Source organism: Eleutherodactylus coqui, chromosome 2, assembly GCF_035609145.1.
Source record: "Eleutherodactylus coqui strain aEleCoq1 chromosome 2, aEleCoq1.hap1, whole genome shotgun sequence".
NCBI classification, from domain to species: Eukaryota; Metazoa; Chordata; class Amphibia; order Anura; family Eleutherodactylidae; genus Eleutherodactylus; species Eleutherodactylus coqui.
In genome coordinates this window covers 342,122,370-342,147,106 of record NC_089838.1, presented here as the reverse complement: position 1 = coordinate 342,147,106, position 24,737 = coordinate 342,122,370, and the positions used below count along the sequence as shown (strand labels likewise).

The 24,737-nt window shown below is 57.4% G+C and overlaps 2 protein-coding genes across 6 annotated transcripts in view; one reads left to right on the top strand and one right to left on the bottom strand.

Moving 5' to 3' along the window:
* The window catches only part of LRCH4 (leucine rich repeats and calponin homology domain containing 4), a 58,746-nt gene extending 36,935 nt beyond the window's left edge, over window positions 1-21,811 (bottom strand). The window contains exons 1-9 of one of the 3 annotated variants that reach the window (XM_066593914.1): window positions 21,536-21,811; window positions 5,373-5,517; window positions 5,174-5,300; window positions 4,629-4,734; window positions 4,316-4,452; window positions 4,116-4,234; window positions 3,893-3,986; window positions 3,585-3,672; window positions 25-128 (exon numbers count right to left, since the gene is read on the bottom strand). In XM_066593914.1, the coding sequence (XP_066450011.1) occupies window positions 25-128; window positions 3,585-3,672; window positions 3,893-3,986; window positions 4,116-4,234; window positions 4,316-4,452; window positions 4,629-4,734; window positions 5,174-5,300; window positions 5,373-5,517; window positions 21,536-21,752 (1,137 nt within the window). In that variant the 5' untranslated portion in view covers window positions 21,753-21,811. The remainder of the gene's footprint in view (window positions 1-24; window positions 129-3,584; window positions 3,673-3,892; window positions 3,987-4,115; window positions 4,235-4,315; window positions 4,453-4,628; window positions 4,735-5,173; window positions 5,301-5,372; window positions 5,518-21,535) is intronic. The other 2 variants (XM_066593913.1, XM_066593912.1) reach the window with 2 other exon arrangements.
* The window catches only part of FBXO24 (F-box protein 24), a 29,298-nt gene continuing 16,579 nt past the window's right edge, over window positions 12,019-24,737 (top strand). For 2 of the 3 annotated variants that reach the window (XM_066593917.1, XM_066593915.1), the window contains exon 1: window positions 21,656-21,760. The gene's annotated coding sequence lies outside the window, so the exon portion shown is untranslated. Of the gene's footprint in view, window positions 12,046-21,655; window positions 21,761-24,737 lie in introns of those variants that run through there. The other variant, XM_066593916.1, reaches the window with a different exon arrangement.

Below are 24,737 nucleotides of genomic sequence, written 5' to 3'. Positions count from 1 at the left end.
GGCTCTGATGTACAGATCAGTCACCTGTGCAGTAGTCCCGACGTGGAGGCCGGCGTCAGACCTCGAGTCCTCATCTTCCTCATTTGTGCTGCTGTCAATGAAATCCGGAAGGTCATTCTCTCCATTTGCTGCAACACAAAATAAGCAAAATCTGCAAATCGGGACAAAAAGTGGAGAAGTAGAAATGAACGGGGTCCGTCTGCCACGGAGATTAACCCCTTCCTGACCGCCATAACTGGCTTTTAACCTGCACACACACCTTTTCCAGGCGATGGATGGCCGACTACTGACAGCCTGGGGTGGAGAAACCTCAGATCCGGGCAGCTTAACCCCTTACATGCCACAATCAATAGCAACATGTACGCAGATAACGAGGGGAGGGGGGGGCCTTTTATCACCCATTGGCACCACACAGTGCGACTGTAAGGTACCAGTGGCTTCCCATGGCAGCTGGAAGCTCAATGTCTGCCATGTAACTCCGGCAAAGTCTAATAGGCGGCTGTGAAAGGCTTAGGCCAGACTCACATGAATAGATTTGAATTGAGGATTCTGTGATAGTGGTTCGTGTGATGCGCGGTAACAGACGGGCAGGGAAAGGCTTGGACGTTGGTCGCTTCACTCACACTTGCAGGTAGGAATTGCGGATTCTGCAAGAAGAAAAATCGCAGCATGCTCTATCTTCCGGCAGATTCCACGGGTATGATCTGTATGGATGCATGCGATCCGCAGTCACCTGGAGTATGGACGCCGATTTGTAGCACATTGCTAGACCAGATAACAAATGGTACAAGGAAAGCAGGAATTTGTGGGCAGACAAGCAGGACGGAGTCTGGGGAGCAGCAAACCCATCCAGCCCGTCTGCAGCCTCCGCTTGTTCCTCTGGAGTCCTCCACAAGAAGAAGGCTTTTAAAGTGGTTTATACCACTACCAAAATAAGTAGTGTAAACCAGCATCCCACCCTGAAGGCTTTCACCACGGCAGCGCGAGAGAACGTTGCATGGGCAATGGAGTGTTTCCAGGGGGTTGAGCACCTTCTGGTCATTCCCTGCTTGTTAGTTCTTCCACGCAGACAACGTGCTGTCATAGAGGAGCACTCCTAAGCGGCCATACGCAATTCGCTTCCACGGTCATACACGGGCTTCCCACTGCGGAAATAAGCTGGCGGAATCCGTCATGTTCGTGTGAGCCGGCCTAAAAGGGGTTCTGACATGAAAAAAAAATGTTTTACTTACCTTGCCTGGCCAGGACCAATGGTCAGGCATGTCCCCTCCATCGGGCATCTTCTTCTGTGGCAGAGCTGGAGCAGTAAAAATGACCACTTCCTGCTCTGCTCCGTCAGCCACTTCCAGGGTGAACGGACGGGTGCCACGTCACAAGCAGTGCTTGCTGTGGGCGGCCCGTCTGTCCTGGCTGAGTTCTGCGCGTGCGCAGTGGAGAGGCCTCACGATCCAGGAGTCACCTGTCCCCCAAACCGGTACCAAGACAAACGTTACCGGAAGACTCTCCAATCGGCTAAACTGGAAACCAATGAAGAGAGGCAATTCTTCCCATCGGAATCAATGTAAATCCAATTCGTTCATTCGTTCTAGACATTCCCAACCCACCACACCCCGTGTTTATACAGCATTCAGCTCTGCTTTTTCAGCGCTGCGCTAAACGCTGTACAACGCTCCCATTCATTTCAATGGGGCCGTTCACACAAGCTTTTTCGGCTCTGCGTCGCCCATTGAAATGAACGGCCAGCGCTGCCGAAAACACGGCAAAAGTTGGCATCACTAAACGCCCCAGCTACACTACCGGGGGGGAGGGGGGTGGAAATCAATACTCCCCTTTCAGGTGCCGTCAGGGTCCCCACCGCTGCTTTCAGGGCATCTGGCCGGCTGCTGGGCGCATGTCAAGCATCTGTTGCTAGTGACAGGGATTGAATTCTCCGCCTTCCAGCAAGAGATTGCTCCGATTGCTCTGAGTGACAGCCTGCTCAGCCAATCACAGCTAGCACTGGATGCTCCAATCACAGCCATTCATGGATAAATGGCTATGATTGGAGCAATCCAAGAATGGCTGTGATTGGACAGCAAGGTAATGCGGGCCAGCAGTGAAACTAGAAGCAGGCAACTTAGGTAGAGGCGCAATTCTGCGCTGGAGAATTGGCAAAACTGGAAACCGCTGAAAAAAGAAAGCGGCGAAAGTAGAGTTATGACGGTATATGTTCTGGGCCTTGGACTAGCGATGCAGTCAATTGGTTTTACTTAAAAACATGTTTTTATTGTGCAAAAGTAGAAAAAAAATAAATATTAAACATCTGTATAAACTTGTTATTGCTGCAGTCGTGCTGATGCAGATAAGGGCTCCTTCACACGAGCGGATTGAAGTATTACGCACGTATAAAACGCGGCAAATCGCAGCATTTTAAAACATTTTCGCACTAGCATTTTTTCATTGCATATATGCAGGTATAAAGGAAGACGCACCAGGCTGTATTTTAGCGCGTGATAGCGCCCTACGGTTCTCTACGGGGGCGTAAGAAACTCTGTACATATAATTACAGCGCAGCTTAGCTAAGCGACAGAGGAGGAGATTTAGGATAAAAACAATAGTCCTGCAGTCACGTGAAGTCCAAAATCGCTACAATACGCGGCGGTAAAGCAGTAATACACGCAGCGTTTTACGTATACACTCGTGCGAATGATCCTTAAGTTATCAGCTTACTTACCCGCAGCGGGATCGGACATTGCAGGACTTCTACTTACCCGTCCGGGTCTTCTCTCAGTCACTGCGAATGTGTGTGGAAGCACCGGCGCCGCTGCACATGTACAATGGAGAGGTTTTTTCGTTCAATTCCTGCTTTCCGGCGGAACCCGTGGTCCGTCCACGGCCACAGATCGGTCAGCTTCCATTGACATCAATGGAAGCCGTCTGTGCGGGATCCGCCGTCAAATGGAGCATGCTGCGGTTTTTTTTGTTCCCCGAACAAAAATCGAATCCGCATGCTTTATTTCACTTGCGGACGCCCATGTTTCCCTATGGGCAGCTGGATCTGCAGATCTTCCACACAGATTCCACAAATCAGATCCGCCTTCGGACATTGGGCCTGAAAGTTCTCCAACACGTTATTTGTACCCCGGAGTGGTGCCATTGAAAAATACAACTCTACAAAAAACAAGGCCTCATACGGATGTCAACAATATAATCCGCGTGGTCCTTAAGGGCCCCTGCACTGGCAGCAGGCATGTCAGGCTGAAGGAATCCCCTGGCGTGGCTGGCACAGCTGCAGCAGGGGATCACAATGTTCTCCACTGTTTTCAATGGAGCGGCAATAGGCAATACTGCTAGAAGATAGGAGATGCTGAGATTTTACCAGAATGAAACCCTTGAAAATCACTGGTCTCATAATCGTGTGTTTTGACTCTCACATTGCAAGAAAATAACTCGATTTTCTCGTCAGTGTGAAGGAGCCTAAAGAACAAAGTAGGCCAGCCACAAAGGGGTTAAGCTCTGGGGCAGCATATCCTCTGATGTACCCTCTGCTCTGGACATGTATACGTTCCAGTATCCCCTCCCCCAGCTGGCAGCGGACAACTTACCGGCACCGTTGAGTTTTTCTTTGAACGGTCGCACATCCCGACCCGAACTGGAGACCCGAAAGGAGAGGTCAGGGAGCTCGTCGGCAGACTGAAATACAAAGGACGTCACGTCAGCCGAAACGCACGCTATACAGGCAGGGGTGTATTAGGTGTTCAACAACTGGGATGGGTGACAGACTATATGGGGGTGCACACAAGCAGAGATTACATCTCACAAGCCTACATCACAGACTAGAAGGGGCTCACTGGGTGCACGGTCATGCTTCTGAGTAGGGGGGAGTGCAATAGGTAGCAGGTCAGGTACGCACCTCATTGCCAGACCACCGCTTGCTGCCGCTGTCCACACTGTTGAACCCAGAATCGAGTCCCCCGTATGGCTGAGAGTACAGGTCATCGGTGAGGCTGCAGACAGAGAAGTCCCAGTGTGAACACCTGCCTTACCTCTACGAAGAGATCCAGGCCGCCCACACCCCGGCATGGAGGGACCCGGCCTGCTTCTGACTGACCACCCGTGCTGGCACATTCACTTACCATGTGGTAAAGCTGGTGGGGCGGCTCAGTTTCCCCAGGTCTCCCAACTCTGGGGCGGCTTTACTGCAAGCTTCTATGTTCAAGTACTTAAATATGTGAACCTTCCCTTTAAGGCAGATCTAGAGTGGAAAAGAAGCGGGATAAGAGGAGTTCCTGCTGGGGGTGAAGAAGAAGACGGAAGGGGCGGGAGGAGGGCGGACCTGGGCGGGCGGGTACTGCAGGGGGTTATTGTCCAGTACGATGCTCTGAAGGTGCCGTAAGTGGCGGTAACAGGTAGGAATGCGGGCGACTCGGTTACAAGAGAAGTCCAGACGAGTCAGCGGCAGCTCAGAGATTTCTGGAAAACACAAGATATAGATAAGACTCCATCATCTCCGACCACATCGGAAAAAGTGGCACCTCCTCCTAACAGTGAGCGGCTACTGCCTCGTGGGCACCCATAACAGCCCTCAGTCACTGACCCCTTAGCGAATCCCCAAGTAAAGCAACAAGTGCCCGAATAGTGGCCAATACCGGCTGGGAGCGACGTTAGCTGGTTCCTGCGCACATTTAACTCCCGCAGCGACCGCAGGGACCCCATCTGTGCTGGCAGCGACTGGAGCTCATTGCAGCTAATATCCTGTGAATACAGAAAGAGAAGAGGTCAGTGACCGCGAACCTCAGCCAATACCGCCACCCACCAGTATATACCTGTCCAGCAGCATCGCACCGACATCCGACACCCTACACTACAGTAACATCATCTATTACTGCTGATAACTAGCCTGTATATCATGTCTGAGAGGTAGTCACAGCCCCGCCCCCTGCTGATGACATCACTGATATCACTGACAGGTGATCATGCAGGAAGTTAGGAGATGATGCAAGACTGCCGATGAGCGTGACCCAACATCCTGCGCTCTGCTGATCTCGTACAGGCCGGAAGATCGCAGGACACCAAGCAGTGAACCTGTAGGGCGTACAGACAGAATAACCGTACGCCCCCCCTCCCCCAGGCGCTCCATGGCAGCGGGGTCGTCCGGTTACAAGGTCCACAACACACAGGTCAGGGTACTCACCAACTGCCGAAGACTCATCATGGCTCCCACCTCATCTGGTACGGAGGTCAGCTTGTTGTTGCTGGCGATGAGGATGGTGAGGGGCAGACGGCAGACATGCGGGGGCAGAGAGGTGAGGAGGTTGCGGCTGTAGACAAAGGAGAAGAGTAAGGCGTGTAAACAGAGAAGACAATGGACAATATGGGGGGCGTCCACTCACCTGATGTTCAGGTATGTGAGGACCTGAAGGTTGGAGAGAGATGGAGAGAGAGTCCGCAGACAGTTGTGGTACAGGGTCAGAGACTCCAGAGACACCAGGTGGCACAGCTCGACTGGCAACTCCGACAAGCGGTTCCTGGAGAGATCTGTGGAGGACAACAACGTACTGAACTCCAATACCCCTAATGATACTACACCGTGCCGCGTATACACACAGACCAGGCACTGCTACACCATGCCGCGTATACACACAGACCAGGCACTGCTACACCGTGCCGCGTATACACACAGACCAGGCACTGCTACACCGTACCGCGTATACACACAGACCAGACACTGCTACACCGTGTCCCGTATACACACACAGACCAGGCACTGCTACACCGTACCGCGTATACACACAGACCAGACACTGCTACACCATGCCCCGTATACACACAGACCAGGCACTGCTACACCGTGTCCCGTATACACACACAGACCAGACACTGCAACACCGTGCCCCGTATACACACAGACCAGACACTGCTACACCGTGCCCCGTATACACACACAGACCAGACACTGCTACACCGTGCCGCGTATACACACACAGACCAGGCACTGCTACACCGTGCTGCGTATACACACAGACCAGGCACTGCTACACCGTGCCGCGTATACACACAGACCAGGCACTGCTACCCCGTGCCCCGTATACACACAGACCAGGCACTGCTACACCGTGCCGCGTATACACACAGACCAGACACTGCTACACCGTGCCGCGTATACACACAGACCAGGCACTGCTACACCGTGCCGCGTATACACACAGACCAGGCACTGCTACACCGTGCCGCGTATACACACAGACCAGGCACTGCTACACCGTGCCGCGTATACACACAGACCAGGCACTGCTACACCGTGCCGCGTATACACACAGACCAGGCACTGCTACACCGTGCCGCGTATACACACAGACCAGGCACTGCTACACCGTGCCGCGTATACACACAGACCAGGCACTGCTACACCGTGCCGCGTATACACACAGACCAGGCACTGCTACCCCGTGCCCCGTATACACACACAGACCAGACACTGCTACACCGTGCCGCGTATACACACAGACCAGACACTGCTACACCGTGCCGCGTATACACACAGACCAGACACTGCTACACCGTGCCGCGTATACACACAGACCAGACACTGCTACACCGTGCCGCGTATACACACAGACCAGGCACTGCTACACCGTGCCGCGTATACACACAGACCAGGCACTGCTACACCGTGCCCCGTATACACACAGACCAGGCACTGCTACACCGTGCCGCGTACACACAGACCAGGCACTGCTACACCGTGCCGCGTATACACACAGACCAGGCACTGCTACACCGTGCCGCGTATACACACAGACCAGGCACTGCTACACCGTGCCGCGTATACACACAGACCAGGCACTGCTACACCGTGCCGCGTATACACACAGACCAGACACTGCTACACCGTGCCCCGTATACACACAGACCAGGCACTGCTACACCGTGCCGCGTATACACACAGACCAGGCACTGCTACACCGTGCCCCGTATACACACACAGACCAGACACTGCTACCCCGTGCCCCGTATACACACAGACCAGGCACTGCTACACCGTGCTGCGTATACACACACAGCCCAGACACTGCTACACCGTGCTGCGTATACACACACAGACCAGGCACTGCTACACCGTGCCGCGTATACACACACAGACCAGACACTGCTACACCGTGCCGCGTATACACACACAGACCAGGCACTGCTACACCGTGCTGCGTATACACACAGACCAGGCACTGCTACACCGTGCCGCGTATACACACAGACCAGGCACTGCTACCCCGTGCCCCGTATACACACAGACCAGGCACTGCTACACCGTGCCGCGTATACACACAGACCAGGCACTGCTACACCGTGCCGCGTATACACACAGACCAGGCACTGCTACACCGTGCCGCGTATACACACAGACCAGGCACTGCTACACCGTGCCGCGTATACACACAGACCAGGCACTGCTACACCGTGCCGCGTATACACACAGACCAGGCACTGCTACACCGTGCCGCGTATACACACAGACCAGGCACTGCTACCCCGTGCCCCGTATACACACACAGACCAGACACTGCTACACCGTGCCGCGTATACACACAGATCAGACACTGCTACACCGTGCCCCGTATACACACACAGACCAGACACTGCTACCCCGTGCCCCGTATACACACAGACCAGACACTGGTACACCGTGCCGCGTATACACACAGACCAGGCACTGCTACACCGTGCCGCGTATACACACAGACCAGGCACTGCTACACCGTGCCGCGTATACACACAGACCAGGCACTGCTACACCGTGCCGCGTATACACACAGACCAGGCACTGCTACACCGTGCCGCGTATACACACAGACCAGGCACTGCTACACCGTGCCGCGTATACACACAGACCAGGCACTGCTACACCGTGCCGCGTATACACACAGACCAGGCACTGCTACACCGTGCCGCGTATACACACAGACCAGGCACTGCTACACCGTGCCGCGTATACACACAGACCAGGCACTGCTACACCGTGCCGCGTATACACACAGACCAGGCACTGCTACACCGTGCCGCGTATACACACAGACCAGGCACTGCTACACCGTGCCGCGTATACACACAGACCAGACACTGCTACACCGTGCCCCGTATACACACAGACCAGGCACTGCTACACCGTGCCGCGTATACACACAGACCAGGCACTGCTACACCGTGCCCCGTATACACACACAGACCAGACACTGCTACCCCGTGCCCCGTATACACACAGCCCAGGCACTGCTACACCGTGCTGCGTATACACACACAGCCCAGAGACTGCTACACCGTGCTGCGTATACACACACAGCCCAGACACTGCTACACCGTGCCGCGTATACACACAGACCAGGCACTGCTACACCGTGCCCCGTATACACACAGACCAGACACTGCTACACCGTGCCCCGTATACACACACAGACCAGACTGCTACACCGTGCCCCGTATACACACACAGACCAGACACTGCTACACCGTGCCCCGTATACACACACACCGACCAGACACTGCTACACCGTGCCCCGTATACACACACACCGACCAGACACTGCTACACCGTGCCGCGTATACACACAGACCAGGCACTGCTACACCGTGCCGCGTATACACACAGACCAGGCACTGCTACACCGTGCCGCGTATACACACAGACCAGGCACTGCTACACCGTGCCGCGTATACACACAGACCAGACACTGCTACACCGTGCCGCGTATACACACAGACCAGGCACTGCTACACCGTGCCGCGTATACACACAGACCAGGCACTGCTACACCGTGCCGCGTATACACACAGACCAGGCACTGCTACACCGTGCCGCGTATACACACAGACCAGGCACTGCTACACCGTGCCGCGTATACACACAGACCAGGCACTGCTACACCGTGCCGCGTATACACACAGACCAGGCACTGCTACACCGTGCCGCGTATACACACAGACCAGGCACTGCTACACCGTGCCGCGTATACACACAGACCAGGCACTGCTACCCCGTGCCCCGTATACACACACAGACCAGACACTGCTACACCGTGCCGCGTATACACACAGACCAGACACTGCTACACCGTGCCGCGTATACACACAGACCAGACACTGCTACACCGTGCCGCGTATACACACAGACCAGACACTGCTACACCGTGCCGCGTATACACACAGACCAGGCACTGCTACACCGTGCCGCGTATACACACAGACCAGGCACTGCTACACCGTGCCCCGTATACACACAGACCAGGCACTGCTACACCGTGCCGCGTATACACACAGACCAGGCACTGCTACACCGTGCCGCGTATACACACAGACCAGGCACTGCTACACCGTGCCGCGTATACACACAGACCAGGCACTGCTACACCGTGCCGCGTATACACACAGACCAGGCACTGCTACACCGTGCCGCGTATACACACAGACCAGGCACTGCTACCCCGTGCCCCGTATACACACACAGACCAGACACTGCTACACCGTGCCGCGTATACACACAGACCAGACACTGCTACACCGTGCCCCGTATACACACACAGACCAGACACTGCTACCCCGTGCCCCGTATACACACAGACCAGACACTGCTACACCGTGACGCGTATACACACAGACCAGGCACTGCTACACCGTGCCGCGTATACACACAGACCAGGCACTGCTACACCGTGCCGCGTATACACACAGACCAGGCACTGCTACACCGTGCCGCGTATACACACAGACCAGGCACTGCTACACCGTGCCGCGTATACACACAGACCAGGCACTGCTACACCGTGCCGCGTATACACACAGACCAGGCACTGCTACACCGTGCCGCGTATACACACAGACCAGGCACTGCTACACCGTGCCGCGTATACACACAGACCAGGCACTGCTACACCGTGCCGCGTATACACACAGACCAGGCACTGCTACACCGTGCCGCGTATACACACAGACCAGGCACTGCTACACCGTGCCGCGTATACACACAGACCAGACACTGCTACACCGTGCCCCGTATACACACAGACCAGGCACTGCTACACCGTGCCGCGTATACACACAGACCAGGCACTGCTACACCGTGCCCCGTATACACACACAGACCAGACACTGCTACCCCGTGCCCCGTATACACACAGACCAGGCACTGCTACACCGTGCTGCGTATACACACACAGCCCAGAGACTGCTACACCGTGCTGCGTATACACACACAGCCCAGACACTGCTACACCGTGCCGCGTATACACACAGACCAGGCACTGCTACACCGTGCCCCGTATACACACAGACCAGACACTGCTACACCGTGCCCCGTATACACACACAGACCAGACTGCTACACCGTGCCCCGTATACACACACAGACCAGACACTGCTACACCGTGCCCCGTATACACACACACCGACCAGACACTGCTACACCGTGCCCCGTATACACACACACCGACCAGACACTGCTACACTGTGCCCCGTATACACACAGACCAGACACTGCTACACTGTGCCCCGTATACACACAGACCAGACACTGCTACACCGTGCCCCGTATACACACAGACCAGACTCTGCTACACCGTGCCCCGTACACACACAGACCAGACACTGCTAGACCGTGCCCCGTATACACACACACACACACCAGACACTGCCAGACCGTGACCATATATACACACAGACCAGACACTGCTACACCGTGCCCCGTATACACACACACCGACCAGACACTGCTACACCGTGCCCCGTATACACACACACCGACCAGACACTGCTACACCGTGCCCCGTATACACACACACCGACCAGACACTGCTACACCGTGCCCCGTATACACACACACCGACCAGACACTGCTACACCGTGCCCCGTATACACACATAGACCAGACACTGCTACACCGTGCCCCGTATACACACAGACCAGGCACTGCTACACCGTGCCCCGTATACACACACAGACCAGGCACTGCTACACCGTGCCCCGTATACACACACAGACCAGACACTGCTACACCGTGCCCCGTATACACACCCACAGACCAGACACTGCTACACCGTGCCCCGTATACACACAGACCAGACACTGCTAGACCGTGCCCCGTATACACACAGACCAGACACTGCTAGACCGTGCCCCGTATACACACCCACAGACCAGACACTGCTACACCGTGCCCCGTATACACACACACACAGACCAGGCACTGCTACACCGTGCCCCGTATACACACACACACAGACCAGGCACTGCTACACCGTGCCCCGTATACACACACAGACCAGACACTGCTATACCGTGCCCCGTATACACACACAGACCAGACACTGCTATACCGTGCCCCGTATACACACACAGACCAGACACTGCTATACCGTGCCCCGTATACACACACAGACCAGACACTGCTATACCGTGCCCCGTATACACAGACCAGACACTGCTACACCGTGCCCCGTATACACACACAGACCACTACTACTTTGTATTATGTGCTGTAGATGAGCGGTTGTGCCCTAAACCCCCTTAGGTTACCTCTGACCTTGGTTTTAAACCCTCCCCTCCCCTCCCCCCTTGATCGATCCTTTCAGTCATCAGCCCCCTCCGCTGTGTTGTTGCTCTTCTGGGGTGTTGGCAGCGCGCGCCTGTGCCCGAGGGCAGCACGTGGCTTATGTCAGCTCAGTGTGGCACGGTGCCCAGCTGGTAATAAAGGACTATTCAGATGGCTGACTCACAAGGGAGCTAATGTTGTTATATGGTGACCCCAGTCATAACTGCAATCATTCTTCTGGGAGCCGTGTCTAACGTGTACCCCATAAGTAACGCAGCCCCGAGACTGCGTCATGCATGCTGCAACCATGGGGATGGTGGCATGTACACTCCAGGGGGTGTAGAAGAGAACCCCAACCTAACACCAGGGGTCAGCAATACCAGTAATAAGCTACCAGAGGGGGCGCCACAGCATGGAGGCAAACAAGCCTCTGCCTGGCCTAAGTACTCATTTACTGCTGACCATCCTTGTGCCCACAGGACCTGCTGGTAGGTGCTAGGATGCAGCAGAGCTGGTACAGCAACATGCCTGTGACTCCTGTACAACTGCGGGGTCCGGATGTGGTGCCATCCCTGCACACATTACTTCTGCAAAGTGAGGACTGCAGTGGTGGGGGAGGGGGCATCAGCCTAGGAAGGAGAGCCAGCCCTCTAGTCACAGCATGGTGCGGCCTGGCAGCAGAGCCCCCCAAGGGGAAGCCCGTCAGCAGGGCACATCGCTGCCTCCTCCCCAGGGACAGCCCGTCAGCAGGGCACATCTCAGCCTCCCCCCCCCAGGGGCAGCCCGTCAGCAGGGCACATCTCAGCCTCCCCCCCCCCCCAGGGGGCAGCCCGTCAGCAGGGCACATCTCAGCCTCCCCCCCCCCCCCCAGGGGCAGCCCGTCAGCAGGGCACATCTCAGCCCCCCCCCCCCCCAGGGGCAGCCCGTCAGCAGGGCACATCTCAGCCTTCCCCCCCCCCCCCCCCCCCGGGGCAGCCCGTCAGCAGGGCACATCTCAGCCTCCCCCCCCCCCCCCAGGGGCAGCCCGTCAGCAGGGCACATCTCAGCCTCCCCCCCCCCCCCAGGGGCAGCCCGTCAGCAGGGCACATCTCAGCCCCCCCCCCCCGCCCAGGGGCAGCCCGTCAGCAGGGCACATCTCAGCCCCCCCCCCACCAGGGGCAGCCCGTCAGCAGGGCACATCTCAGCCTCCCCCCCCCCCCCAGGGGCAGCCCGTCAGCAGGGCACATCTCAGCCTCCCCCCCCCCCCCCCAGGGGCAGCCCGTCAGCAGGGCACATCTCAGCCCCCCCCCCCGCCCAGGGGCAGCCCGTCAGCAGGGCACATCTCAGCCCCCCCCCCACCAGGGGCAGCCCGTCAGCAGGGCACATCTCAGCCTCCCCCCCCCCAGGGGCAGCCCGTCAGCAGGTCATATCGCTGCCTCCCCCCTCAGGGGCAGCCCGTCAGCAGGTCATATCGCTGCCTCCCCCCCCAGGGGCAGCCCGTCAGCAGGTCATATCGCTGCCTCCCCCCCCAGGGGCAGCCCGTCAGCAGGGCACATCTCAGCCTCCCCCCCCCCCCCAGGGGCAGCCCGTCAGCAGGGCACATCTCAGCCCCCCCCCCCGCCCAGGGGCAGCCCGTCAGCAGGGCACATCTCAGCCCCCCCCCCACCAGGGGCAGCCCGTCAGCAGGGCACATCTCAGCCTCCCCCCCCCCAGGGGCAGCCCGTCAGCAGGTCATATCGCTGCCTCCCCCCTCAGGGGCAGCCCGTCAGCAGGTCATATCGCTGCCTCCCCCCCCAGGGGCAGCCCGTCAGCAGGGCACATCTCAACCTCCCCCCCCAGGGGCAGCCCGTCAGCAGAGCATGTCTCTCCCTCCCACTCCCCAGTGGCAGCCCGTCGGTATTAGAGTATCTTGACGCCACCAGGAAGTCCTGGTGGAGTCAAGATTGACAGTGGGGTGACCTTCGCTGTACCTGATTGGCTGCGATTGGGCGAAGGCCGCCAGGTCCTACTAGGAGGCTGTGCATGGATGTGTGCGTGATGTGCACAATTGTTGTTACGCTTACATTATTAGCTGTAAATGCTGCCATGTTACCGCTGTAACGTGGCAGCATTACCATAACGTGAGCGTAAAGATAAAACGTACCCTCACCCTAAGGTCCCCCGCTCACAGCTGCCGGCCTCCAGCTCCGTGTCGCCCGCTCCCCCGCTCACAGCTGCCGCGCTGATGGTGTGGCCTCTGCCGCCAGGACTTTCATCTACGTGGACAGCGCTGACCTGCTTACACATGACAATGTCACCACTTGTTGTCCGCCACCGTGACTGTGACATCCGTGCCCCCGGCTGCCCGACGTACAGCTTCCACTCTCTGCACTTCAGCTCTGCCACCGGGAAAGCCACATCCCCTTCGGTGGGTGCCGGGAGGATTCCTGCGGTGTGTGCTCCTGCTGCCGGCCGCCGGATAGCACTGCGTCTTCCCCCTGGCCGGTAGGCACGCTGTTGCCGGCGGTATATGGAATGTGGGGAGGCTGTTGTTGCTGTGCCGCCAGCGGCGCTCCACATCGCGTTCAGGATGGTTTTGCCTCAAGATGGCCAGGAACACCATGGCAGCTCTGGCTCTGCGTTTCAACGAGGGCCCGCTGCATCCATTTCCCCACGACTTTTAGTGCCCTTCCAGGAGTTATGTGCCAGGTTTGTGTTCAGCCAATTGGGTACAGGGCGCATCACCCAACTGTCAAGATACACTAATACCCAGCCCGTAAGCAGAGCACATCTGTGCTGCCTCCCCCCCCCCCCCCCCCCCCCGGGGCAGCTCATTAGCAGGGCACGCCTTTGCCTCCCCCCCCCTCCCCCCAGGGCAGCCCGTCAGCAGGACACGTCTCTTCTTCCCCCCCAGGAGCAGCCCGTCAGCAGGACACGTCTCTTCTTCCCCCCCAGGAGCAGCCCGTCAGCAGGACACCTCTCTTCCCCCCAGGAGCAGCCCATCAGCAGAGTAAGGAGCCATCATTAGGTATAGCCTCTCTCTCCCCCTCCCTCATCCTCTCTCTCTCTCTCCCCCCCCTCATCCTCTCTCTCCCCCCCTCATCCTCTCTCTCCCCCCCTCATCCTCTCTCTCCCCCCCTCATCCTCTCTCCCCCCCCACCCTCCCGCCCCCATCCTCCCCCCCCATCCACTCCCTCCCCCAACTCCCCCCCCATCCTCCCCCCCCCAACCTCCCCCCCCATCCCACACCCCCCCCACCACTCCCCCCCCCCCATCCTCACACCCCCCCATCCTCTCCCCCCCCACCATCCTCTCCCCCCTCACCACTCACCCCCCCACCACTCCCCCCCTCATCCTCTCTCCCCCCCATCCTCTCTCCCCCCCCCTCATCCTCTCCCCCCCCATCCTCTCACCCCCCACCTCACCCCCCCTCCTCTCCCCCCCCATCCTCTCTCCCCCCCATCCTCTCCCCCCCCATCCTCTCTCCCCCCCCTCATCCTCTCTCCCCCCCTCACTCTCTCCCCCCCTCATCCTCTCCCCCCCCCTCATCCTCTCCCCCCCCACCTCTCCCCCCCCCTCATCCTCTCTCCCCCCCTCATCCTCTCCCCCCCCCTCATCCTCTCCCCCCCCCTCACCTCTCTCCCCCCCTCATCCTCTCCCCCCCCCACATCCTCTCTCCCCCCCTCATCCTCTCTCCCCCCTCATCCTCTCTCCCCCCCTCATCCTCTCTCCCCCCCCTCATCCTCTCTCTCCCCCCCCTCATCCTCTCTCCCCCCCCTCCTCCTCTCTCCCCCCTCATCCTCTCTCCCCCCCTCATCCTCTCTCCCCCCCCCACATCCTCTCTCCCCCCCCTCATCCTCTCTCCCCCCCCTCATCCTCTCTCCCCCCCCTCATCCTCTCTCCCCCCCCTCATCCTCTCTCCCCCCCCTCATCCTCTCTCCCCCCCCCTCATCCTCTCTCCCCCCCCCTCATCCTCTCTCCCCCCCCTCATCCTCTCTCCCCCCCCTCATCCTCTCTCCCCCCCCCTCATCCTCTCTCCCCCCCCTCATCCTCTCTCCCCCCCCTCATCCTCTCTCCCCCCCCCTCATCCTCTCTCCCCCCCCCTCATCCTCTCTCCCCCCCCCTCATCCTCTCTCCCCCCCCTCATCCTCTCTCCCCCCCCTCATCCTCTCTCTCCCCCCCTCATCCTCTCTCCCCCCCCTCATCCTCTCTCTCCCCCCCCTCATCCTCTCTCTCCCCCCCCTCATCCTCTCTCCCCCCCCCCTCATCCTCTCTCCCCCCCCCTCATCCTCTCTCTCTCTCCCTCATCCTCTCTCTCTCTCCCCCTCATCCTCTCTCTCTCTCTCTCCCTCATCCTCTCTCTCTCTCTCTCCCTCATCCTCTCTCTCTCTCCCTCATCCTCTCTCTCTCTCTCTCTCTCATCCTCTCTCTCTCTCTCCCCTCATCCTCTCTCTCTCTCTCCCCTCATCCTCTCTCTCTCCCCCTCATCCTCTCTCTCTCTCTCCCTCATCCTCTCTCTCTCCCTCATCCTCTCTCTCTCTCTCCCTCATCCTCTCTCTCTCTCTCTCTCTCCCCCTCATCCTCTCTCTCTCTCTCTCCCTCATCCTCTCTCTCTCCCCCTCATCCTCTCTCTCTCTCCCCCTCATCCTCTCTCTCCCCCTCATCCTCTCTCTCTCTCCCTCATCCTCTCTCTCTCTCCCTCATCCTCTCTCTCTCCCCCTCATCCTCTCTCTCTCCCCCTCATCCTCTCTCTCTCCCCCTCATCCTCTCTCTCTCCCCCTCATCCTCTCTCTCTCCCCCTCATCCTCTCTCTCTCTCCCCCTCATCCTCTCTCTCTCTCTCCCTCATCCTCTCTCTCTCCTCATCCTCTCTCTCTCTCTCTCTCTCCCCTCATCCTCTCTCTCTCTCTCCCCCTCATCCTCTCTCTCTCCCTCATCCTCTCTCTCTCCCTCATCCTCTCTCTCTCCCTCATCCTCTCTCTCTCCCTCATCCTCTCTCTCTCTCTCTCTCCCCCTCATCCTCTCTCTCTCTCTCTCTCCCCCTCATCCTCTCTCTCTCTCCCCCTCATCCTCTCTCTCTCTCCCCCTCATCCTCTCTCTCTCTCTCCCTCATCCTCTCTCTCTCTCTCCCCCTCATCCTCTCTCTCTCTCTCCCCCTCATCCTCTCTCTCTCTCTCCCCCTCATCCTCTCTCTCTCTCTCCCCTCATCCTCTCTCTCTCTCCCCCTCATCCTCTCTCTCTCTCTCCCCCTCATCCTCTCTCTCTCTCTCCCCCTCATCCTCTCTCTCTCTCTCCCCCTCATCCTCTCTCTCTCTCTCCCCCTCATCCTCTCTCGTCTCTCCCCCTCATCCTACATCCTCTCTCTCTCTCCCCCTCATCCTCTCTCTCTCTCCCCCTCATCCTCTCTCTCTCTCTCCCCCTCATCCTCTCTCTCTCTCTCCCCCTCATCCTCTCTCTCTCTCCCCCTCATCCTCTCTCTCTCTCTCCCCCTCATCCTCTCTCTCTCTCTCTCCCCTCATCCTCTCTCTCTCTCTCTCCCCTCATCCTCTCTCTCTCTCTCTCCCCCTCATCCTCTCTCTCTCTCCCCCCTCATCCTCTCTCTCTCTCTCTCCCCCTCATCCTCTCTCTCTCTCTCTCCCCCTCATCCTCTCTCTCTCTCCCCCTCATCCTCTCTCTCTCTCTCTCCCCCTCATCCTCTCTCTCTCTCCCCCTCATCCTCTCTCTCTCCCTCATCCTCTCTCTCTCCCTCATCCTCTCTCTCTCCCCCTCATCCTCTCTCTCTCCCCCTCATCCTCTCTCTCTCCCTCATCCTCTCTCTCTCTCCCTCATCCTCTCTCCCTCATCCTCTCTCTCTCTCCCTCATCCTCTCTCCCTCATCCTCTCTCTCTCTCTCCGTCCCCTCATCCTCTCTCTCTCTCTCTCCGTCCCCTCATCCTCTCTCTCTCTCTCTCCGTCCCCTCATCCTCTCTCTCTCTCTCTCCGTCCCCTCATCCTCTCTCTCTCTCTCCGTCCCCTCATCCTCTCTCTCTCTCTCCGTCCCCTCATCCTCTCTCTCTCTCTCTCTCTCCGTCCCCTCATCCTCTCTCTCTCTCTCTCTCTCCGTCCCCTCATCCTCTCTCTCTCTCTCTCTCTCCGTCCCCTCATCCTCTCTCTCTCTCTCTCTCCGTCCCCTCATCCTCTCTCTCTCTCTCCGTCCCCTCATCCTCTCTCTCTCTCTCCGTCCCCTCATCCTCTCTCTCTCTCTCTCCGTCCCCTCATCCTCTCTCTCTCTCTCTCCGTCCCCTCATCCTCTCTCTCTCTCTCTCCGTCCCCTCATCCTCTCTCTCTCTCTCTCCGTCCCCTCATCCTCTCTCTCTCTCTCTCCGTCCCCTCATCCTCTCTCTCTCTCTCTCCGTCCCCTCATCCTCTCTCTCTCTCTCTCTCTCTCCCCGTCCCCTCATCCTCTCTCTCTCTCTCTCTCTCCCCGTCCCCTCATCCTCTCTCTCTCTCTCTCTCTCCCCGTCCCCTCATCCTCTCTCTCTCTCTCTCTCTCCCCGTCCCCTCATCCTCTCTCTCTCTCTCTCTCTCCCCGTCCCCTCATCCTCTCTCTCTCTCTCTCTCTCCCCGTCCCCTCATCCTCTCTCTCTCTCTCTCTCTCCCCGTCCCCTCATCCTCTCTCTCTCTCTCTCTCTCCCCGTCCCCTCATCCTCTCTCTCTCTCTCTCTCTCCCCGTCCCCTCATCCTCTCTCTCTCTCTCTCTCTCCCCGTCCCCTCATCCTCTCTCTCTCTCTCTCTCTCCCCGTCCCCTCATCCTCTCTCTCTCTCTCTCCCGTCCCCTCATCCTCTCTCTCTCTCTCTCTCTCCCCGTCCCCTCATCCTCTCTCTCTCTCTCTCTCTCCCCGTCCCCTCATCCTCTCTCTCTCTCTCCCCGTCCCCTCATCCTCTCTCTCTCTCTCTCTCTCCCCGTCCCCTCATCCTCTCTCTCTCTCTCTCTCTCCCCGTCCCCTCATCCTCTCTCTCTCTCTCTCTCTCCCCGTCCCCTCATCCTCTCTCTCTCTCTCTCCCCGTCCCCTCATCCTCTCTCTCTCTCTCTCTCCCCGTCCCCTCATCCTCTCTCTCTCTCTCTCTCCCCGTCCCCTCATCCTCTCTCTCTCTCTCTCTCTCCCCGTCCCCTCATCCTCTCTCTCTCTCTCTCTCTCCCCGTCCCCTCATCCTCTCTCTCTCTCTCTCTCCCCGTCCCCTCATCCTCTCTCTCTCTCTCTCTCTCTCCCCGTCCCCTCATCCTCTCTCTCTCTCTCTCCCCGTCCCCTCATCCTCTCTCTCTCTCTCTCTCCCCGTCCCCTCATCCTCTCTCTCTCTCTCTCTCCCCGTCCCCTCATCCTCTCTCTCTCTCTCTCCCCGTCCCCTCATCCTCTCTCTCTCTCTCTCTCCGTCCCCTCATCCTCTCTCTCTCTCTCTCTCTCCGTCCCCTCATCCTCTCTCTCTCTCTCTCTCTCCGTCCCCTCATCCTCTCTCTCTCTCTCTCTCTCCGTCCCCTCATCTCTCTCTCTCTCCGTCCCCTCATCCTCTCTCTCTCTCTCTCCGTCCCCTCATCCTCTCTCTCTCTCTCCGTCCCCTCATCCTCTCTCTCTCTCTCCGTCCCCTCATCCTCTCTCTCTCTCTCCGTCCCCTCTCTCCCTCCGTCCCCTCTCTCCCTCCGTCCCCTCTCTCCCTCCGTCCCCTCTCTCCCTCGTCCCCTCTCTCCCTCGTCCCCTCTCTCCCTCCGTCCCCTCTCTCCCTCCGTCCCCTCGTCCCCTCTCTCCCTCCGTCCCCTCGTCCCCTCTCTCCCTCCGTCCCCTCTCTCCCTCCGTCCCCCCGTCCCCTCTCTCCCTCCGTCCCCTCTCTCCCTCTCTCCCTCCGTCCCCTCGTCCCCTCTCTCCCTCCGTCCCCTCGTCCCCTCTCTCCCTCCGTCCCCTCTCTCCCTCCGTCCCCTCTCTCCCTCCGTCCCCTCTCCCCCTCCGTCCCCTCTCCCCCTCCGTCCCCTCATCCCCTCTCTCCCTCCGTCCCCTCATCCCCCTCCGTCCCCTCTCTCCCTCCGTCCCCTCTCTCCCTCCGTCCCCTCATCCCCTCTCTCCCTCCGTCCCCTCTCTCCCTCCGTCCCCTCTCTCCCTCCGTCCCCTCTCTCCCTCCGTCCCCTCTCTCCCTCCGTCCCCTCTCTCCCTCCGTCCCCTCTCTCCCTCCGTCCCCTCTCTCCCTCCGTCCCCTCTCTCCCTCCGTCCCCTCTCTCCCTCCGTCCCCTCTCTCCCTCCGTCCCCTCATCCCCCTCCGTCCCCTCATCCCCCTCCGTCCCCTCTCTCCCTCCGTCCCCTCATCCCCTCCGTCCCCTCTCTCCCTCCGTCCCCTCATCCCCTCCGTCCCCTCTCTCCCTCCGTCCCCTCTCTCCCTCCGTCCCCTCATCCCCTCCGTCCCCTCTCTCCCTCCGTCCCCTCTCTCCCTCCGTCCCCTCTCTCCCTCCGTCCCCTCTCTCCCTCCGTCCCCTCTCTCCCTCCGTCCCCTCTCTCCCTCCGTCCCCTCTCTCCCTCCGTCCCCTCTCTCCCTCCGTCCCCTCTCTCCCTCCGTCCCCTCTCTCCCTCCGTCCCCTCATCCCCCTCCGTCCCCTCTCTCCCTCCGTCCCCTCATCCCCTCCGTCCCCTCTCTCCCTCCGTCCCCTCATCCCCTCCGTCCCCTCTCTCCCTCCGTCCCCTCTCTCCCTCCGTCCCCTCATCCCCTCCGTCCCCTCATCCCCTCCGTCCCCTCTCTCCCTCCGTCCCCTCTCTCCCTCCGTCCCCTCATCCCCTCCGTCCTCTCATCCCCTCCGTCCCCTCATCCCCTCGTCCCCTCTCTCCCTCCGTCCCCTCATCCCCTCCGTCCCCTCGTCCCCTCTCTCCCTCCGTCCCCTCTCTCCCTCCGTCCCCTCTCTCCCTCCGTCCCCTCTCTCCTTCCGTCCCCTCTCTCCTTCCGTCCCCTCTCTCCCTCCGTCCCCTCATCCCCTCTCTCCCTCCGTCCCCTCATCCCCCCTCTCTCCCTCCGTCCCCTCATCCCCTCTCTCCCTCCGTCCCCTCATCCCCTCTCTCCCTCCGTCCCCTCATCCCCTCTCTCCCTCCGTCCCCTCATCCCCTCTCTCCCTCCGTCCCCTCATCCCCTCTCTCCCTCCGTCCCCTCATCCCCTCTCTCCCTCTCTCCCTCCGTCCCCTCTCTCCCTCCGTCCCCTCATCCCCTCTCTCCCTCCGTCCCCTCATCCCCTCTCTCCCTCCGTCCCCTCATCCCCTCTCTCCCTCTCTCCCTCCGTCCCCTCTCTCCCTCCGTCCCCTCTCTCCCTCCGTCCCCTCATCCCCTCTCTCCCTCCGTCCCCTCATCCCCTCTCTCCCTCCGTCCCCTCTCTCCCTCCGTCCCCTCATCCCCTCTCTCCCTCCGTCCCCTCATCCCCTCTCTCCCTCCGTCCCCTCTCTCCCTCCGTCCCCTCATCCCCTCTCTCCCTCCGTCCCCTCTCTCCCTCCGTCCCCTCTCTCCCTCCGTCCCCTCATCCCCTCTCTCCCTCCGTCCCCTCATCCCCTCTCTCCCTCCGTCCCCTCATCCCCTCTCTCCCTCCGTCCCCTCATCCCCTCTCTCCCTCCGTCCCCTCATCCCCTCTCTCCCTCCGTCCCCTCATCCCCTCTCTCCCTCCGTCCCCTCATCCCCTCTCTCCCTCCGTCCCCTCATCCCCTCTCTCCCTCCGTCCCCTCATCCCCTCTCTCCCTCCGTCCCCTCATCCCCTCTCTCCCTCCGTCCCCTCATCCCCTCTCTCCCTCCGTCCCCTCATCCCCTCTCTCCCTCCGTCCCCTCTCTCCCTCCGTCCCCTCATCCCCTCTCTCCCTCCGTCCCCTCATCCCCTCTCTCCCTCCGTCCCCTCATCCCCTCTCTCCCTCCGTCCCCTCATCCCCTCTCTCCCTCCGTCCCCTCTCTCCCTCCGTCCCCTCATCCCCTCTCTCCCCCCGTCCCCTCCGTCCTGCAGTCTCCTCATCCCCCGTATGTCCCTGTTTCTCACCCGCTCGGATGACGTCCGTCAGGTCGCTGTTCCGGACGCTCCCGGGAAGTTCCTTCAAGCGGCGGCCGGACACGTTGAGTACGCCGGTGTTGACCGCCTCCTCCAGGGCCTTCTCCAGGCTCCTCCGGCCGCCGGGCCCCGTGTGTGGCTCATTGGTGCACAGTTCGGTGTCTCCGTCCCTTCCGCCGCCTTCGTCGTCATCGTTACCCGCCGCCATTGAGAACGGTAAGGGCCGGGGCCGGAACGCTGCTAAGCGACAGCCAATGACAGTGCGTCCATGGGCAGAGGCCCTAGGATTCAGCCAATCAGCGCCAGATGTGCTTCTAAATTACAACATTACGTCAGCAAATCAGCGTTAACGTGATAGAATGCCCCGCCCCTCACTAGCCAGTAACTCTGAAGTCCGGCCCCGTGATCTACTGTTTTCCAATCAAATCAGGCAGTCAATTTGGTCCCGCCCCTTCTGTCACTAACGGAACTGAGCGGTACCATGTACTCCTTGATCCCGCCCACCTAGAGTTCGTCCAATAGCTGAGTACCTTTTTGACTGACAGCTCTCCCGACCTATCGGAGGGCTCCCGACACCTGTCTTGTTACAGACCCATCATCAGGAAGGATTTTCAGCCCCACTTTTTACAATTATGTTTTTTTAGGTTTTTCCTTTTTTTTACAATAAAACCCTATTCTTAGAAAATAATGTTTTTTGCCTCGTTGCCTTCCGATACCCAGAGCTTTAGCCTTTGTCCATGGACGGCGCTCTGTATGGTTTTGCGCAGCGAGTTGTATTTTTTCTTGGCACTATTTTGGGCACACGTGGTTTTTTTATCAGTTTTATTGCTTTTGGGCCGGTGAAGTGAACTAAAATAGCATTTTTTCTGTGTTTTATTTAGTTTTCTTTCTTTGCCGCACAGGATAAAGAAGTGTTTTCCGTTCATTGCGCGGTCACGGCGGGCGCAGCCAGATTTGTTCTAATTTTGTTTTTAAGAAAAGTGCACAAAAGGGCTTGTTTAAAGTTATTTTTTATGTGGCTTTTTTTTTAACTACTTTCATGTTTTGCCATGATTTTTATGCAGGCACCTTTAACCGGCGGTCTTAGATAATACACTGCAGTACTTCTGGTCTTAGATAATACACTGCAGTACTTCTGGTCTTAGATAATACACTGCAGTACTTCTGGTCTTAGATAATACACTGCCGTACTTCTGGTCTTAGATAATACACTGCCGTACTTCTGGTCTTAGATAATACACTGCAGGACTTCTGGTCTTAGATAATACACTGCAGTACTTCTGGTCTTAGATAATACACTGCAGGACTTCTGGTCTTAGATAATACACTGCAGTACTTCTGGTCTTAGATAATACACTGCAGGACTTCTGGTCTTAGATAATACACTGCCGTACTTCTGGTCTTAGATAATACACTGCCGTACTTCTGGTCTTAGATAATACACTGCAGGACTTCTGGTCTTAGATAATACACTGCAGGACTTCTGGTCTTAGATAATACACTGCAGTACTTCTGGTCTTAGATAATACACTGCAGGACGTCTGGTCTTAGATAATACACTGCAGGACTTCTGGTCTTAGATAATACACTGCAGTACTTCTGGTCTTAGATAATACACTGCAGTACTTCTGGTCTTAGATAATACACTGCAGGACTTCTGGTCTTAGATAATACACTGCAGGACTTCTGGTCTTAGATAATACACTGCAGTACTTCTGGTCTTAGATAATACACTGCAGGACTTCTGGTCTTAGATAATACACTGCAGTACTTCTGGTCTTAGATAATACACTGCAGTACTTCTGGTCTTAGATAATACACTGCAGTACTTCTGGTCTTAGATAATACACTGCAGTACTTCTGGTCTTAGATAATACACTGCAGTACTTCTGGTCTTAGATAATACACTGCAGGACTTCTGGTCTTAGATAATACACTGCAGTACTTCTGGTCTTAGATAATACACTGCAGTACTTCTGGTCTTAGATAATACACTGCAGGACTTCTGGTCTTAGATAATACACTGCAGGACTTCTGGTCTTAGATAATACACTGCAGTACTTCTGGTCTTAGATAATACACTGCAGGACTTCTGGTCTTAGATTATACACTGCAGTACTTCTGGTCTTAGATAAAGCACTGCAGTACTTCTGGTCTTAGATAATACACTGCAGGACTTCTGGTCTTAGATAATACACTGCAGTACTTCTGGTCTTAGATAATACACTGCAGGACTTCTGGTCTTAGATAATACACTGCAGTACTTCTGGTCTTAGATAATACACTGCAGTACTTCTGGTCTTAGATAATACACTGCAGGACTTCTGGTCTTAGATAATACACTGCAGGACTTCTGGTCTTAGATAATACACTGCAGTACTTCTGGTCTTAGATAATACACTGCAGGACTTCTGGTCTTAGATAATACACTGCAGTACTTCTGGTCTTAGATAAAGCACTGCAGTACTTCTGGTCTTAGATAATACACTGCAGTACTTCTGGTCTTAGATAATACACTGCAGGACTTCTGGTCTTAGATAATACACTGCAGTACTTCTGGTCTTAGATAATACACTGCAGGACTTCTGGTCTTAGATAATACACTGCAGGACTTCTGGTCTTAGATAATACACTGCAGTACTTCTGGTCTTAGATAATACACTGCACGACTTCTGGTCTTAGATAATACACTGCAGGACTTCTGGTCTTAGATAATACACTGCAGTACTTCTGGTCTTAGATAATACACTGCAGTACTTCTGGTCTTAGATAATACACTGCAGGACTTCTGGTCTTAGATAATACACTGCAGTACTTCTGGTCTTAGATAATACACTGCAGGACTTCTGGTCTTAGATAATACACTGCAGGACTTCTGGTCTTAGATAATACACTGCAGGACTTCTGGTCTTAGATAATACACTGCAGTACTTCTGGTCTTAGATAATACACTGCAGGACTTCTGGTCTTAGATAATACACTGCAGGACTTCTGGTCTTAGATAATACACTGCAGTACTTCTGGTCTTAGATAATACACTGCAGGACTTCTGGTCTTAGATAATACACTGCAGGACTTCTGGTCTTAGATAATACACTGCAGTACTTCTGGTCTTAGATAATACACTGCAGGACTTCTGGTCTTAGATAATACACTGCAGGACTTCTGGTCTTAGATAATACACTGCAGGACT